This window comes from Chenopodium album, chromosome 26 (genome assembly GCF_948465745.1).
Source record: "Chenopodium album chromosome 26, dcCheAlbu1.1, whole genome shotgun sequence".
Taxonomy (NCBI): domain Eukaryota; kingdom Viridiplantae; phylum Streptophyta; class Magnoliopsida; order Caryophyllales; family Amaranthaceae; genus Chenopodium; species Chenopodium album.
Window position 1 is genome coordinate 34,664,909 of NC_137859.1, and position 18,234 is coordinate 34,683,142.

The window sequence follows — 18,234 nt, forward strand, 5'->3', positions numbered from 1 at the left end:
CCTGTTTCAGAGATAATATCCAAAGTATACTTCTGTTGACACAAAAACAATCCGGACGAACTACGAGCCACCTCAATGCCCAAAAAATACTTAAGAGGACCGAGATCCTTCATTTTGAAGCAATCGCTAAGATATGCCTTGAAAACCTTAAGTGCAGCGGAATCATTCCCAGAAATAACAAGATCATCCACATAAACTAAGACATTTATTTGAGTTTTGCCATTAGTGTATGTGAATAAAGAATAATCTGAATAAGATTGCTTAAAACCATACTGTTTCAAGGCCGATGTCAATTTTGCATACCAACATCTAGGAGCTTGTTTCAAGCCATATAATGACTTGCGCAACCTGCATACCAAAGAAGGATCCGGGCTTTCAAACCCGGGAGGAAGCTTCATGTAAACCTCTTCAGTTAGGTCACCATGAAGAAAAGCATTATGAACATCCATTTGATGTAGCTCCCAATTTTTACAAGCTGCTATTGCAAGAAAGGCACGAACGGTAGTCATCTTGGCAACCGGAGCAAAAGTCTCATCATAATCAATTCCAGCTTGTTGATGATTACCGAACACCACTAATCTTTATTTGAGTCTCTCAATATCACCATTAGACAAATATTTGGTCTTATAGACCCATTGACTACCAAGAGCACGTTTCCCAGGAGGAAGGTGTTCCAAAGTCCATGTACCATTATCCTCTAGAGCCCGAATTTCTTCTTTCATAGATTTACGCCATTCGTCATGTTTCATTGCCTCCTTGAAAGATTTTGGGTCTTTACCCTTGATAATAGATGCAAGAAATTTCTGATAATTGATAGAAAAATTGTCACAATTTATGTAATGTGCTAATGGATAAGGAGTACCTGAGGAGAGATTGGAGGAGGAAGAAGATGGACTATTAGCAAAAACCGTATGTGTCACATAATCACGATGCAAAACGTTTTGAAATTTTTGTCTATGTCCTCGACCCATTTGTTGCTCATTAGAGTCGTCCACAACAGAAGGCGTGGCTAGGAATTCATTAGAAACTAGCCCATCATTAATTTGATGCTCAAGAGAAATTTTGGGCTGAAAAGGAGGCCCAGTTGTTGCTGGAAAACCAGCACCCTCAATAGAAGGCGTGGTGGGCTGGTCTGGCAGCGGCCCAATTGGAATATTTGGGCAAGTGGATTGGGCTAGTTGCTCATCTTCCTCCAAAACTATTTCTGCAAAATCCTCATGAATATTTTGCTCAACATATTCGGTGTTAGAGATATTCACAACCTCCGGACTCCCAAACGGAAAAACCTCTTCAACAAATTTCACATCTCGTGAAACAAAAAATTCTTTTGTATTCAAGTCAAACAATCTCCATCCCTTTATACCAAACGGATAACCCATAAAGGCACACTTTCGACTACGACTAGCAAATTTATCTCCCTTGGTTTTTTTATTATGGGCAAAACATAAGCAACCAAAGGTTCGAATAGCATCAAACAAAGGGGGCTTATTGAACAGAATTTCAAAAGGTGTTTTGTTTTGCAAAAGGGGGGTTGGGGTGCGATTAATCGAGTGAGCAGCAGTGAGAACATATTCCCCCCAAAAATAAATGGGCAATTTTGCTTGAAACCGCAAAGCTCTACTTACATTCAAAATATGTTTATGCTTCCTCTCTACCCGCCCATTTTGTTGAGGGGTCCCCACACATGAACTGTGAAACAAAATTCCAGTGGCTCGAAAATAGTCAAGTAAACAATTAAACTCGGTTCCATTATCACTTTGAACCACTTAAATAGTTTGGGAGAATTGTCGATCAACCATAGCAACAAAAGCCACAAACATTTGAAAGACTTCCAATTTATCAACTAACAAATAAACCCAAACCGCTCTTGAGAAATCATCAACAATGGTCAAAAAATAACGAGCTCCACACGATGAAACATGTCGATATGGACCCCACAAATCACAATGAATTTTCTCAAATATTCTAGAAGCTTTATTTTCACTTAAAGGAAATTTATCTCTCGGATGCTTAACATACATACATACTTCACAACCGTTATTTAAATGTTCTTTACTACTACTAACATGAGGAATTAACTTAACTACTTTTTCGGAAGGATGCCTGAGCCGACGATGCCATAACTCCAAATTTGATGTAGCCTCAACACTTGACACAAATTTCGGTTTGCTAAAATAATATAGTCCATCTCTCCTAGTTCCCGTTCCAATCAGCTCCCTCGTTTGGTCCTGTATAGCACAAACATTAGAATCAAATTGGACAATAGTGTGTAAATCATCATTAAGTTGAGAGACAGAGAGTAAATTGCAATTCAAGTTTGGAACATAAAGAACTCCGGTGAGAGTTATTTTATCCGACAAACGAACGGATCCCATCAAAGTTGCTACAACTTTTGCACCATTCGGCAACCCAACAGGGCATTCAAATTGTTGGGTGTCAAATAGCCATGAATTATCTCCAGTTACATGATGAGTTGTGCCGGTGTCGATAATCCAAGAAGAGGCATCAAACTTACCGGTCAATCTATTTTCTGGAATCTTAGAGTTACCAACAACTCCCGCAATAGCCTTCCATTGTTCCGGTGTAAATAAATGGCCCATGGCCGAAATAGCCGAATTAGAGGAAGGAGTCGAACTGGCAGCCGCATTAGCACGAACCTGTCCTCGTCCCTACCCCGGCTTTCTATTTTCGGGTCTTCCCACAAGCTCAAAACAATGACTCTCCGGATGCCCTTTTTTCTTACAATGCCCACACACAATATCTGCCCAACAACCAGAGGTTTCGTGTCCTATTCTGCGACACTTATTACATACGGGTTTGTCATAGGTTCGTCCCCTACCACGAGTCACACCTGCTGCCTCATCAGAACCTGTACGCACAGCAAACCCAGCTGCCTCAGTGGGTGCGGAATCAATCTCCTATTTCGACAAACGAACCCGTTCATCTTGAGACACTAACTGATATGCTCTGTCAAGACTTGGAAGAGGGTCTTGTGACAAAATTTGTGTGCGTAGGGATGAGTGAAAATCTGGATATAACCCCATTAAAAAGTCATGTAATTTTGCTTGGGCTCTTCGTTCTTCATGTAAACGACCACAAGGACAACCAGAAATTGAGCAGGAAATTAATGGCTCATGATGATCCAATTCTTGCCACAAGGAGTGTAATTGACCATAATAAACGGAAACAGACATGGTCTTTGTTTGTTCACACTTGGCTATCGAAGACCGTAATTGTTGAATTCGAGGTCCATTGGTTTGAGCGAACCTCTGTTTCAAGTGATCCCAAAACGGTTTTGCTTCTCTAAATTTCGACAAAGAGGACCGTATTTCGGGAGTAATTGTGTTTGATATCCATGATATTAGCATAGCATTAATGGCCATCCAATCAGACTTGGTGCACGGTGGTGATGGAGCAAGGATTGTTCCATCCAAGAAATCAAATTTGCAGCGAGCTTCGAGAGCGGTTTGAATGTCAGCAGCCCAGCTATCATAATTATCAGAGGTTAATCGAGTTGGTGTAATGAAGTCTCCCGGTCGGTCTTGAGAACCAAGATAATAAGGGGAATTGGGTTTAATTTCGGTCGGTGGAGGGGGTGGGGGTGGCGCTGGAACATCATCACCTGCCATTGAAATTGGTTGTTAGAAACTTTGGCCTGGTACCATGTAAAATTGTGATAAAGCTTTGGCTTAATTCTTATTAACACATGGCAAAGCCATTAAATAGAACAAGGCAGCATGATTCCTTAGTCGTATCAAACTAGGAAACATGATAGCTAAATATGATAACTATGGAAACTAAATATCTAGAAGATAAAATATATTTTCCAAATCTAAATATTTCCTAAATATATCGTAATATTTTTGTTTATTTCATTACTAGGCCCTTCGAGTCTTGATGTACTTATCCAAAATTATTACCCGTACAAAGCTAGAGCTTTCTTCTCCCAATCTCAAGCTAAGGTATTGTTATGAATATTTCAAGGTGTATTTTGTTCACCTTTAAACAATATCAAGGATAATTATATGTTTCAAAGTTGATAAAAAATAATCAAATGTAAAAATAAAATGAAAAACACGACTTATTTGGTTTAATTAAGTCTAATAAGTTAAGTTTAATAGAAGAAAACACTCTATAAAATACAAAATTTAATTGTTTGCTAAGGGTTCGTTTGACATCATTGTGGTTTTCTGTTTTTTAAAATCATATGATATATGTCACATAATTAATCAAAAATTAGTCAAACTTATTAAAACCATGATAATTATGAAAACTGACAACAGAAAAGTGGAAATACCTTTTTCTTGTTTCTTGTTTTTGGTTTTTTGTTTTCAAAAAAACTGGAAATTGAAAACAAAAAACAATGCCAAACAAGCCCTAAGTTTGTAATTTCTATTCATTTGTTTTCTATTTTTTTTTTTTCATAAAAGTTTGGATTTACTTAATTGTAATGAGGATTTTTCATTCCTGTAAAAAAAAATAATAAATAAATAAATAAAATAAAAGAGGAGTTTTCATTCATATTAGTTTTGGTAAACAAATAGATTCATAATTTTCTTTACCCAGAGAGAGCCCCATTGATCTTTTTGATAGGCGATTAAGATTTATCTACGGGGTAAAATTGTAGTATCTGAGAGAATATGAGAATATTTGCCGTGCCTTCTCATTACTGTAAAGTGAGTATATATACATCAAGGATACTAGGTTAGGCTAAAGCTAATTAAGGAAAGATATACATAAAATATTCACAAGATAATTACAATAGATTATTAACATAATCTATCACACCCCCGCAGTCGAAACGGTAGGACTACGAACGTTGAGACTGTCCCGAAAATCATCAAATAAAACCTTAGGCAGACCTTTTGTGAAAATGTTCGCAATCTGGTATCGAGATGGAACATGTAGGACACGAACTTCGCCGCGTTGAACCTTCTCACGAACAAAGTGGATGTCCATCTCAATGTGTTTAGTGCGCTGATGTTGAACCGGATTACTAGAGAGATAAATCGCACTAACATTGTCACAATAAACCATTGTTGCTTTCGAAATAGGAAGAAATAGCTCGAGCAACAAATTGCGAATCCAGCAGGATTCAGAAACCACATTTGCAACCCCTCTGTACTCTGCTTCGCAACTGGATTTAGACAAAGTGGGTTGGCGTTTTGAAGACCAAGAGATGAGATTATCACCAAGGTACACACAATACCCCAATGTAGAATGACGAGTTTCCGGACACCCGCCCCAATCTGCATCCGTGTATGACACAAGAGAAGACAAAGGAGATTTATGCAGTTGTAAACCAAAGTCTGTCGTACCTCGAATATATCGGAGGATACGTTTCAACGCATCCATGTGCTCAACACAGGTTGAGTGCATAAATAAGCAAACTTACTGAACTGCATAAGAGATATCTGGTCGAGTGAATGTCAAGTACTGCAAAGCACCACAGAGGCGCCGATAAGAAGTAGGATCGTCATATAGAGCACCCTCCTGTGTGCTCAATTTGCCATTGGTGTCAACAGGAGTAGATGACGACTTGCAATTTGCCATTCCTGCTTTTTCCAAAATTTCCTTCGCATACTTCTTTTGAGATAAAAACAAACCATTTTTACCTCTAGTAACAGCAATACCCAAAAAAAAATAACTCAGAGGACCCAAATCCTTCATTGCAAATTCAGAGCTGAGCTTAGAAATAATATGTCGTCGGAGAGACTCCGATGAAGCAGTAAGCACATTATCATCAACATATAGAAGTAGATAAGCATCATTACCATGGCGATAGATGAACAATGAAGTATCGAATTTGCTATTAGCAAAGCCAATAGTAGCCACAAAATATGCAAAACGTTTGTACCATGCACGGGGTGCCTGTTTCAGACCATCCAGTGACTTCTCCAATAAACATACATGATCAGGTTTATCGGGATCTTTGAATCCCATAGGTTGATACATGTAAACCGTTTCATTCAAATTACCATGTAAGAAAGCATTTTTTACATCCAATTGATGAATATGCCAAGACTTAGCCAAAGCAATGCTAAGAACCACCCGAATAGTAGCCGGTTTAACAACCGGGCTAAAAGTCTCATCACAATCAATCCCTTCCCGTTTAGTCTTACCATCACCAACAAGACGAGCTTTATGTCGCTCAAAAGACCCATCAGACTTAGTCTTATGCCGAAAAATCCACAAAGACCGAATTATGTTCACATGCGGCGGTCGCGGAACCAATTTCCAAGTGCCATTGTCAATAAGAGCATCATATTCCTCCTGCATAGCAATTTTCCAATTATGGTCACGAAGAGCATGGACCGGATTTTTTGGAATGGGTGATATGGAGGTAGAAGTATGTAAGGAGTGTTGGTATTTAGGATTCGATTTGACTATCCCATGGCGACTACGAGTGACCATGGGATGAGGATGGGAATCGAGGTGAGGAGGTGGAGGGAAAGAATGTGTTTGAGGAGGGGAAGCCCCATCAAGCTGAGCACCCCCGGCGCCAGCACCCGCGTTTAACCCGGCGGGGCTGGCAGTTGGTGACATATAGTCACGCTGCCGAGTGCTGGGGGGGGGGGGCTGCTGCTAGCTTGATGGGAAGAGGGGGGATGCGAGAGGGGAGTAGGAGGCAGCGTGAGCTGCTGAGATGGGGAAGGCAGAGTAGTCCGCGGGCTGGGTGCGGGATGTGCACTTGCACCGCGACCCAACCGCGGAGTAGACTGAGAGAGATCATCCAAAGGCTGCTGAGAGGAGGGAGACAGGGTAGTCCGCGGGTTGGGTGCGGGCTGTGCACTTGCACCGCGACCCACCCGCGGAGTAGACTGGAAGGGAGGCTGCTCGGGGTGAGTAAGCGTGGGTTGAGTGAGAGCTTGACGCCATATGGGGTTGTCAAGGATGTGCAAGTCACTACCCAAAAAATCATAAGTATGAGGCTCGGGAGTATGAACTTTTGAAAAAGGGAAAACCGACTTATCAAACCATACATGTCTAGCTATAATAATTTTCCGACTCGACATATCAAAACATTTATACCCTCGATGATTGGAAGGATATCCTAGAAAAACACAAGGACTACTACGAGCTTGAAGTTTGTGAATTTTAGAGGACGGAAAGAGGGATAACATAGACAACCAAACACCCTAAGATGAGAGTAGTCGGGAAGTTTTTGATAGAGAATTTGAGTGGGCGAATTGTAGTCTAGAATTTTTGTCGGTAAGATGTTGTGGAGATAGGTAGCCATTTCAAGAGCATGATGCCAAAAAGAAGGTGGCATGGAAGCATGACATAGAAGAGTTCAAACAATGTTATTGATCGTTTTAATTTTTCTTATGGACAAGAGAAGCGAAAAGTCATGCATGCCATTTTGTTCACAAAATTTTTGAAAAGGAGTTTTGGTAAATTCCGTTCCATTGTCACATTGGAAAGCCTTAATTTCCCTCTCAAATTGAGTCTTAATATATGTTCGAACACGAATAAATAAGTCATAAACTTGAGACTTGGAAGAGATAGGAAAAGTCCATAGAAAATTCGTGTAATTATCAAGGAAAAGAACATAATATTTGAGACCAAGAGAGCTAACAATTGGAGATGTCCATAAATCACTGTGAACAATATCAAAGGGCATAGTAGTATGAGACATTGAATCATAAAAAGGCAATTTCATTAATTTCCCAAAGGACAAGAATGACAAATGTGCTTAGAAGCCTTATTACAATTTATGAGATTGCTACTACACAAAGAACTAAGAATTGCATTTCCCGAATGACCTAAATGGGAATGCCACACACTAGGAGAGACAACTGCAAAAGCTGACGGAATGGAATTTGAAAAGACTTGACGACCTGTGAAGAAGGGATAAAGATCGCCACTGCTATTACATCTCACTATTTTACTCCCCGTCTGCAAGTCCTTCACGGAAAACCCAAAAGGATCAAATTCAATTGACACATGATTATCAATAGTGAATTTTCGAACAGAAATTAGATTTTTGACAAGTTTAGGCACGTGAAGGACATTTTTGAGTTGAAGTGTGTTTGGATTTAAGGATTTGTGACCATAACCATGTATTGGAATTTTGCTACCATCACCAACAATAATAGTATTATTATTATTTTTGCTCAAATGAGAATATGACGACAAGTTACCTTGAGAGTTCGTCATGTGTGATGTAGCTCCGGTATCCATATAATAATTCGGGTCAGCAAGTGACATTGTATGCATTGCTTGCTCGATGTTAGTTGGCACATAACCCGAGGAGGAAGAAGGAGGGCAAGACATAAAATAAGCTTGCTGTGGGCGAGCACCTAGAAGACCGGGCTGCTGTTGTTGAGGCCGTCCACCCCAGTGCATTGGGCCTTGGCCTTGAGAAGGGTATGGACAAGGAGGGGTAGCCCAATTGGGTTGATTCGAATATGCCCAGGGGGGGATAAATCCACCCCTACTGACCTGAGTGCTGCTGCTGGGCAGAGGGTTGAGCCGGTGTTGGCTGCTGGGACTAGTTACTCTGGCCACCGGAGCCGGCGCTGCTCTTCTTACCACCCTTCCCCTTCTTTTTCCGACCACCGCGAGCGGGTTGTGCACCTCCACGAGCAGAATCAGCCGCGGAATTACCTCTCCCATGTTGCGGAAAAGATGCTGATGGCGAGGCTTGAGAAAGGAGAGCCTCCTCACCGGAATCTGGAATGTCAGAAGCATTGCCCTGCTCCTCCAATTCGAGCATGGAGCGCAAGGCTTCAAAAGAAGGCAGCGGGTCGATATGACGAACTGAGGTACAGAAAGGCTTGTATTCATCCGTGAGCCCCTTCAATAATTGTAGAGCCATTCGATGATCAGATACCGTATCTCCTACGTTCCTCAGACTATTCGCAAGGGTTTTCAGATGTGAGCAATATGATTTAACACCATCAAATTGGTCAAGTTTGGTGTTTGTGAATTGCGCATCAAGGGTAAGAGCACGAGCAGACTTATTGTTTAGAAAGAAATTTTCCAAACGTTTCCATGCGTCGACAGCCTTGTCATCGGGGTCGGCAATGGTGTTGAGTAAGTCAATGGATATTGTCCCATATATCCATTGACGGACAATGTCATCAGGGCGTTGCAAGAAAGCCAAATCAGCAGCAGTAGGGTCGGGTTTCTTGGCAGAGGGATCAACCGAAGGAGGGATGATAAAATCAATTACCAAATTGGCGCGGCAGTGAAGTTGAAAAAGGGTTTTTCAGAGGTTGTATTGCGATCCCTTGTAATCCAGCGTGACCGGAATACATGTCTTGATGTTGTTAACAAGAGTGGCCGGATGGAGCTTGCTAGAATCGGCCATTGAAGAAGAAAAAGAAGAAGAAGAGATGAGCGGAAGAGAGTTAGGGTTTCGGATTGAAAAACCTAGACTCGTGATACCATGAGAGAATATGAGAATATTTCCCGTGCCTTCTCATTACTGTAAAGTGAGTATATATACATCAAGGATACTAGGTTAGACTAAAGCTAACTAAGGAAAGATATACATAAAATATTCACAAGATAATTACAATAGATTATTAACATAATCTATCAGTATCATAAACAAAATTGCTACTTCAAGTTTTCAAATATCAATTTTACTCATAAACTATAAAAAAAAACAAAAAAAAAACATGTACATTTATTAACGATTTTACCATTAGGTATTTATCATGAAAATCAACTTGTATTTACCTTTTACCCAAGCTCATAACGAAGTATTAGAATCCCAACTACACAACTTAATTTTTTTGCATCGTAAGTTAAAAGCCCAAAGAGTTTCAAGCACAAGGAAATGACTAAAAAGGCCCAACTGCTTTTTTGTTTTCTCTCTGATTCGATCCAGCAACAAATTAAGAAGCCCACCTTTTCTTGAAGGCAACAATAACCGATGCATGTAGAGCTGGCCACTGGACATGGGCCAAGCATGCTTATTGCACAGGCTATATGTCATTTTTTTTACGGGCTATATGTCATTAAACTCACTTTAGTGTTGAAAATAATTACAAATTTTTCTATGGACCCTACTTCATCTAAAATAACTACAACCTTACTAAAACTCAGCCTTATATGAATGAAATGCAGCTTCATTCTCTTCTTCTTCCTGCCATCTTCACTTGTTTTCTTCATCTTCTTCTTCCTTCTCCTTTCTCTTCCTGTCATCTTTACTTATCTTTCATAATCACGGTGCATCTCTTTTTTTTTTTTTTTAATCTAATTTTTTTTTTTATTTCTTTCTTGATTTTACTTCATTTTTTTTTCAAATTCTTATTTTCTCTCTCCTCTGTTCTATGATGTTTTTTCCCACATAATTTTTCCATTTAAATTATGCATTTAACTTGATGGAACTAGTTCAAATTCTCAAAGATATCAATCCAGGTTTGTATTGTGATCAATATTAATTTATTTTTTGATTATGAGATGAATTTGTGGATGAAATCATAGTTTTAATATCAATTGAAATTGTAGAAGCTAATTTGATCGATTTCAATTCGTAATCGATTATGATTGATTTCAATTCGTAATCAATTATGATTGATTATTTGATTGTTTTTATTGTCCTCATTAATTTGATTGTTCTCATTAATTTGTATGAATTTTCTAAATTTGGTATGAATTTGTGGATGAAATCATTGTTACAATATCAATTGAATTTGTTGAAGTTAATTCGACCAATTTGTTTTATATAAATATATTTGTTTCATATATATATATATTAAATATTGTCATATATCTATATATATATATATATATTATTATTATTATTATTATTATTATTATTATTATTATTATTATTATTATTATTATTATTATTATTATTATTACTACATTTGTTTCATATATATATGGGACAGCAAACGGTAACGTGGGGCAAAATTTAGCAATTCATATTTTATTAATTGTGAATTAATACTTGATTTTTTGTGATTTATATATACAAAAAATTGTTTTAGAATAAATATATAGTGAAAACGTTAATTAAATTAAGAAATTAACAGAGGTAAACGCAAAATAAGCTAAGCAACATAAGTGTCATAGTACTTAATGTGGGATTCTCAATTATTGAGCCTCAAAAAAATCCACAAGATCATAAAAAGATTCCGCTATAATGAAATTATGAGATTACAAAAGAACCTTAAATTATTAAATTATAAGGGTGTGTGGTAAAATAAACTTTTCAAACTCTATGAAAATAAATCATAAAAGAGGTTTAATTTAGAAAAACAAGTAAATAATAAAAAGATGAAGGTATTGAGTGTATATGTAGATCTGTAAAACGCTTGTATTTAATTTTTTTAGATGCTTAAAATTGAAGCCATCTTCTCCTATATACACTTGCTGTTCGGTGGTGGAAATGGCTAGTTAGATGAAATTAAGTTGGCTAATTAACAAAGTGGTCAAGTCTTCAAGATGTGTGTAGATAATATGTACTATGTAGTATAGAAGCTTCCATTCATTATCAATTGCCTCTTTACTTTACATTTGTAGAAGCTCCATACTAATTTCCAAAAATCTACACGATTTTTAGATATATATCATGATGTTTCGTGATTAAGTTTGGCAAAAATATTTTGGGCCTAATGAAATATTTTGGGCCATTTCCAACAAATAGTCATGTGTAATCTTCAAATTTTTGGGCTATTTCCAACTAACAATCATGTATGTGTAATCTTTTCAAAGCATATTTTCAATGTATTAACTTATTGATAATGATTTGCGTTAATTACTTAATTTATTCGTTGACAACATGATAAAAAGTGAAAAAGATGAACCTCATATTCGTCACTAGATGAAGCCCGTGCGATGCACCGTTTGTTTGAATTTTTTAAAATAAATTTTTTTTTGTATTTATGTGCTAAAATTTCTTATATATTTAGATAAAATTGCTAATCTCAAAAGATAATATTCTGTATTTAATTGATTTAAACTTTAAAATCTCATTCGTCAATTTTGCTTACGTGACATTTGAATTATTTAATTGTAAAATAAATTAATAATCTCTTATTTAATTGGATACAACTTAAATTTAATCTCAAAAGATAATATTTTGTATTTAATTGATTTAAACTTTAAAATCTCATTCGTCAATTTTGGTTACGTGACATTTGATTTATTTAATTGTAAAATAAATTAATAATCTCTTATTTAATTGGATACAACTTAAATTTATAATCCTAAGCACTAAGAAAATTAAATCCTACGTGGCTCTATAAAAACTCGGGGAAAAACTCCCATATATATAAATATATATATATATATATATATATATATATATATATATATATATATATATATTAGATTTTGTTAGAAAAGATCTTTTAATAAAAAAAATAAAAAATAAAGTACATTTTTTCTATTCGTTGAGTGTAACTTTGACAGAGTTCTGGCCATTGACCATCACTTTTTGTCATTGATCACAACTTTCCGATGTTGACTATCATGCTCAAAGCATGTGCCATCATAAAATACCTCTATTTTCTTTATTTCTTCTTTCCATTATGACTACCATAATGACTACCGAGAGAATGAAGCTAGAAGGGAGCGAGAGAGCAAGCAAGGAAGAAAAAGCGTTTGCAGGTATAAGGGGTTACAATGATGAGAGGTGGCGTTTGGCTAGAGGCGTGGCGTGTTTAGGGAGGAGGAGATCATAAAATAGAGCATATGAGCAAAGAGATAAGGTGTTTGCATAGGTACCAGTGTGGTTGTGATCAACTTGATTGTGCGATGGTGGTGGTGAAAAGGGTTGGTTGGTGTGGAATAATCGTTAGAAGCTACGTTGGAAATGAAAACGGGAAAAATCAAAGTCACTTGCCACTCATGTGATTATTTTGGCTGAAAATTGGTGGCCAATTGCAAAATCTAGACAAAGATCTTGGTCAATGATTAACATAAAATGCTTATTGACCTATCACAAAATTATTAACATAAAATGTCATTTTTGATATATTTTAATAAGATAATAAGCGTGCCGACTAAAAAAGAACAAAACTAATATGTTATTCAACTCAACGATTTAGTATTTATGGAAGGTTAACTTTAATATTTCTCAAATTCCTTCATGTACATACTTGTATAGCTTTGGTAAATGCTAGAGGATATTTTATAGGGTCATTTGATTGCTTCACTAACCTTGTTTCTATATGATTCATTCCTAAGCTTTAACTCAACGTGTTTATGTAAGGGTCAATTGGGCAAAGGCAACTTATGGAAAAGCCTCTACCTTTCGTTCTTTTTTTATGCTTATATACACTCAAAAGATTACTTTTGCTATTTTATTTCCTAATTTATTTTTTTATTATGACAATCACATTACAAAGCGAATACATGACATGTTATCGGATCCCAACTACTCTTACTTGAACAACAAGCCGATGGGGCAAATTCTTCTATGGACCTAGTCCATCTAAAATAGCTGGACCCCTACTAAACCGCAACTTTATGTGAATGAAACACAACTCCATTTTCTTTTCTTTGAGATTCTTCCCGCCATCTTTACTTCTCTTTCTTTTTTGTTTTTTTTTTTTTTTGTTAAATATTTTTCCTTTTTTTCTACAGAATCTCTCTTTCTTTCTTTCTTTCTTTTTTTTTTCTTTAAATCTAATTTCTTTTTATTTCTTTCTTGATTTTAAATCATTTTTTCCAAATTCTTATTTTCTCTCTCCTCCTTCTTTGATTGTTTTCCCATTCATTTTTTCCATTAATTTTCTGCATTTAACGTGATGGAACTAGTTCAAATTCCCGAAAATATCAATCCAGGTTAGTTATTATGAATTCATTGTGATCAATATTAGTTTATTTTTTTATCTTGAAATGAGTTTGTGAATGAAATCATTATTTTAATATCAATTGAATTTGTTGAAGTTAATTGGATCGATTTCAATTCGTCAATTGATTAACTGATTGTTTTTATTGTTCTCATTAATTTGATTGTTCACATTAATTTGTTTGTATGTTTTGGTTTTGATGAAATCATTGTTCTAATATCAAATGAATTTGTTGAAGTTAATTCGATCGATTTCAATTAGTGAAAAAATCCGAACATCACAAATTTTGAACATTTAGTAAAATATTTGAATAATCACAATGTACCACGCCTAAACTTTTGAACATTTAGTAAAAAAGTCTGAATAATTGCAATTTTTGGACATTTAGTAAAAAAAAATCCGAACTGAACATCAAAATTTTTGAACATTTAGTAAAAAATATATGAGCAATCGCAATGTACCACGCCTATACTTTTGAACATTTAGTAAAAAAATCTGAAAGGTTGCAAATTTTGAACATCTAGTAATAAAACCGAACATCAAAATTTTTGAACATTTGGTAAAATTATATGAACAATCGCAATATACCACATCTATACTTTTGAGCATTTAGTAAAAAAAATCTGAACGATTGCAAATTTTGAACATGTAGAAAAAAATCCGAATATCGTAAATTTTGAACATTTAGTAAAAATATCTGAACAATTGCAATGTACCTCACCTATACTTTTGAACATTTAGTAAAATAAATATGAACAATTGTAAAATTTGAACATCGCAATTTTGGACATTTAGTAAAAATATCTGAACAATCGCAATGTACCACGCCTTGAAATCGATCAGATTATTGGCTTCAATAATTCGTCTTCATCACTACTTGTATAAGAATCTCTCAAGTGTCTAAAAAAAATGTAAATAATGTTAAGAAATTATACATTAATTACATCAATTTAAACAATTTAACAAATTATAATAACTACGAAGGAAATCAAATAACGATTATATCAAATTCAAAGAAATCTAAAAAATTTTAGGTTGTTCAGAAATTTAATTTACCTTTTTGCACCTTTTTTCTTGTTTTTCTTCCATGACGATTCGTCAATTTGCAGAGGAGAGAGATAAGTAGTTCAGCAATTGAAAGAGGAAATGAAAGTAATAAATTTTTCTGTCAATTTTTTTTTGTTTAAAAAATATCTTCGTTGGAGCAAAATTTGGAAAGAAAGAAAATGAAGAAATTTCGAGTGTTTGAGCCGCGAGAAATTAAGTTTGTATTGTATACGGGCCCATGGTCCAGCTATTCCAGATGAACCAGGGTTCACAATTGACTATTAAGCCTATGGACACTTATAGCCCAATCAATCTGGATTGAGAGGATCAATATGCAATCCGTATTGAAAGCTAATTCCAACATGTTCACATTTATAGCTTATTTAATCTGGACTGAGAGGATCCCTTAATTAGATTTTTGCTTCTATTTTATTGTCTTTTTGAAAGAAAAAAGGACATATTTCATGAGGGTTAATAAAAAGTTAGTAACTTACATTAATTCATCTTTTCTTGATTCTCACCTATAAGGCTATAATAAGTCTAAATTTAAATTATTTATGAAGACGCGAACTTGTTTTTTTATTTATATTTTTTACTTTAAAGATAAATTTGAAGTTTATCTTATTAACGTAATCAAACTTTTGACCATTCATTCCAAAACAGAAAAAGACTTCTAATAACTTACCATTACCATCAGGATTATCAACTAGGTTAACTGGTTTAAATTTTAAGGGGTGGTTGGTGGTACTTAAGAAGTCAAGAGTTGGGATCAAAGTCCGTCTACTTACATAATTCATCAATTACGTTAACTGGTTTAAATCTTAATCTAATTGGATTTTAATTTATGGATTAATATATATTATATACGAGTATTTGTTTCCTATTGATATTTTAAACTTTTAGAGATTGCGACTTGTGAAGTTGTGATAGAGTTTTACATACGGCCAAACGGGGACCTTTCACTGTGGCCATTTGGAGCCCAACACCCGGTAAATCATTGTAATTAATTAGTTAATGAACTTAAATAATCTTAAATAACTTATAAAATATTAGGACATAGTGATTAGTTTTGAGCGAGAGATAGAAGATTCAAATCTCTACGCTTCTAATATTTTTTGATCAAGATATGCAACTGCATACGACAAAGTATTTCTTATTCAGTACCATACACATTATGCAATATTACATGATAGACAACATTGTAATTTATGGATAATGAACTGAATGTAGTACACCACACACTTAATGTATGTAAATAATTTCTCATTTTTGGAGACTTTGAACAAAATCATAATTTATAAATTTGAACCAACTTGAATACTACATAAATCAATGTAGCTCTAACCTTGACGCCTCCTTTATTTACATAACCAAAAAAAATAAAATAAAAAAAAAAAACCCAATCGATTACAAATAGAAAAGGAATGAAAAATTAAAGGTGACTACTTTAATTTGTTATACACACTTTTGCTTCTTTAAACCCAATCTTTGATTCTCCAAATCATACTCAATATAGAAATTTTGTTGTTGATAATTACCCAAAATTATACCCGGCCCAACGTGCACACTTGGCCCAGCTAAGCTTGTATCGGTAACAATAGTTAAGCACGAAACACCCAAATCACTAACAAAAGCGAAGTAATTATCCACTGGCATTAACATCTTTGCTCCACCCTTGTAGTGAAATACGAGCTTCGGGAACGATACATTTTGTGCTTCCTTAATTTCGTAGCAAAGGCCGAAACCCGAAAAGGCCTCCGCATCATGTGCCCGCTTGTAATGGGTTATTTGTGCAGCCAATTCTTTCACGAGCGGCTCAAACAACGATTGCTCCATAAAAGTAAGGGTAGACCCAGAGTCAACTATGGTACCCCCGTCCCCAGTGCGGCTGGGGACAAGATACTTGTATGGTAATCTAACATGTTTTTTACCAACGGTAATTTTTCTTAAGTTGACATAGTAGTACTCATTGTAAGGGGCCTTAGTAGGGTTTTTATAAAAAGGTGTGTACTCAATTTCACCTCCTTTACCCTCGCGGGCAATGGGGATTTTTTCCCCTTTGCCTGCGAGATACAGCTTACTGTTTCTTGAACCGTCATTAAACTTATGAGGTATAAGACAGTAAGAGAACTTCCCGAGGTTGAGCTGGCTCGGGAGAGATGTAGGGGCTCTCCCGAACCCGCCAATCCCGGTCCCTGCCGGTTGTTGTATCGACAATAGGGAGCAACCTAGGAGGAAGTCACGGACCGGCTTGCCAGGCAAGTCAAGCGTCTCCATAATAGCAACCCCACTAGTGGCACCCTTACCATACTGAAGAACATAGCTCGGACAACCCCGGGAGCAGTTCGAGCCACATCCCGGTCCGCACCGTGTTGCCTCATCAGCATTAAAGATCCACCCACATTTCGGGTTTCGACACCCTATAACACGAGTAGAGGAGGATAACTTTGGCTGAAAAGGTTCAACTTTAGAGGAAGTGCAATTAGCACAAGCATAACTTGACGTGCAAGGGACCCAAAGGAGGCTGCTACCGGTGTCGAAAATGAGCGGGATTCTCTGCGGTGGTGTACCGAAAGCGAGGCTAACGGAGTAGCCACCGTAGCTACGTGCATATAGAGGTATGCTAGTAGCTCCATGTAGAGAACTAGTTGAAGTATTTTTACTTTTGTGGGGGTGTTTGAGGTGTCGAGCTCTTTCGATGGCGGTTTTAACGACGTCGGAGGTGAAATCCCATCGATTGGACGACGATTTTGGTGTAGGAATAGGAGAAAGATTGAGATTAATTGTGCTTGAAGAAGAAGGTAAGATGATTAGGGATGAAAGGCAGAGGAAAAAGCAGAGGAAAAGAGAGGCCATAGTTTTATTGTAGTTGATGTATTTGTTTTTTAGAATAGGAAAACTAATAAGGATTTTATTATAGTAGTGTATGTAAAAAGTTTGTGTGTATGATATTTGGTGTGAATTGTGAAATGTGGGGAAGTGAGATTTGTTTTTATGTGTACGTTTGGTTTGCATAATATAAGAAGTTGAGGGACCAAGACAAAACAAATCAACGATTATTTTCGGTGGAGTATGATTGCATGAAAGTTAGTAATTAGGGAGAGATTTGTGGAATTAATGAATAGTATATTTATTTTTTGAAATTACATAGAACGTTCAATAATAATTAAGGATTCCGTACTAAGCAAGAGTTTAATCTTGTCGTGTTTATAAATTAATTCTATTTTGGAAAATGTTTCATAACTAAATCATGTGCAATTATGGATAAAGCCTTTTGGGATTGGTTCTTTTATTATGAAAGTTTTGGTTGATAAAACTTTAAAGGTTAGATTTGATGGTGACTTTAATCATGTCATTACAAAGGTGGGAGTTGTTTATTATGTTTATTTGGTTGCTTGTGATGTCAAAAAATAAGTGTAATTTACAT

The 18,234-nt window shown here is 36.0% G+C and overlaps 3 protein-coding genes across 3 annotated transcripts; all 3 read right to left on the reverse strand.

Moving 5' to 3' along the window:
- Window positions 1–581: 581 nt before the first annotated feature.
- LOC145617106 (uncharacterized) lies at window positions 582–2,600 on the reverse strand. The gene is made up of 2 exons (XM_081671794.1): window positions 2,067–2,600; window positions 582–1,355 (listed from the first exon to the last, which is right to left on the reverse strand). The coding sequence occupies exons 1-2, from the start codon at window positions 2,598–2,600 to the stop codon at window positions 582–584; spliced, it is 1,308 nt and encodes a 435-aa protein (XP_081527920.1).
- A 69-nt stretch (window positions 2,601–2,669) lies between these two features.
- On the reverse strand, window positions 2,670–3,629 carry LOC145617107 (uncharacterized). Its single transcript, XM_081671795.1, has 2 exons — window positions 2,933–3,629; window positions 2,670–2,869 (listed from the first exon to the last, which is right to left on the reverse strand). Exons 1-2 carry the CDS (start codon window positions 3,627–3,629, stop codon window positions 2,670–2,672), a joined length of 897 nt encoding a protein of 298 aa, XP_081527921.1.
- Window positions 3,630–15,998: 12,369 nt separating this feature from the next.
- LOC145617848 (putative aspartyl protease At4g16563) lies at window positions 15,999–17,810 on the reverse strand. The gene has a single exon (XM_081672602.1). The coding sequence runs from the start codon at window positions 17,661–17,663 to the stop codon at window positions 16,263–16,265; it is 1,401 nt and encodes a 466-aa protein (XP_081528728.1). The 5' UTR covers window positions 17,664–17,810; the 3' UTR covers window positions 15,999–16,262.
- Window positions 17,811–18,234: the final 424 nt, after the last annotated feature.

Bases quoted from the DNA above. Each gene is read 5' to 3' on its own strand.
- LOC145617106 (XM_081671794.1), bottom strand. From the start codon at position 2,600: ATGGGCCATTTATTTACACCGGAACAATGGAAGGCTATTGCGGGAGTT. The intron at 1,356-2,066 runs GTTAGTAGTAGT...TTTGGTATAAAG, and splicing joins TAGTTAAGTTAATTCCTCAT to GGATGGAGATTGTTTGACTT.
- LOC145617107 (XM_081671795.1), bottom strand. From the start codon at position 3,629: ATGGCAGGTGATGATGTTCCAGCGCCACCCCCACCCCCTCCACCGACC. The intron at 2,870-2,932 runs GTTTGTCGAAAT...CTGTGCGTACAG, and splicing joins GTCTCAAGATGAACGGGTTC to GTTCTGATGAGGCAGCAGGT.
- LOC145617848 (XM_081672602.1), bottom strand. From the start codon at position 17,663: ATGGCCTCTCTTTTCCTCTGCTTTTTCCTCTGCCTTTCATCCCTAATC.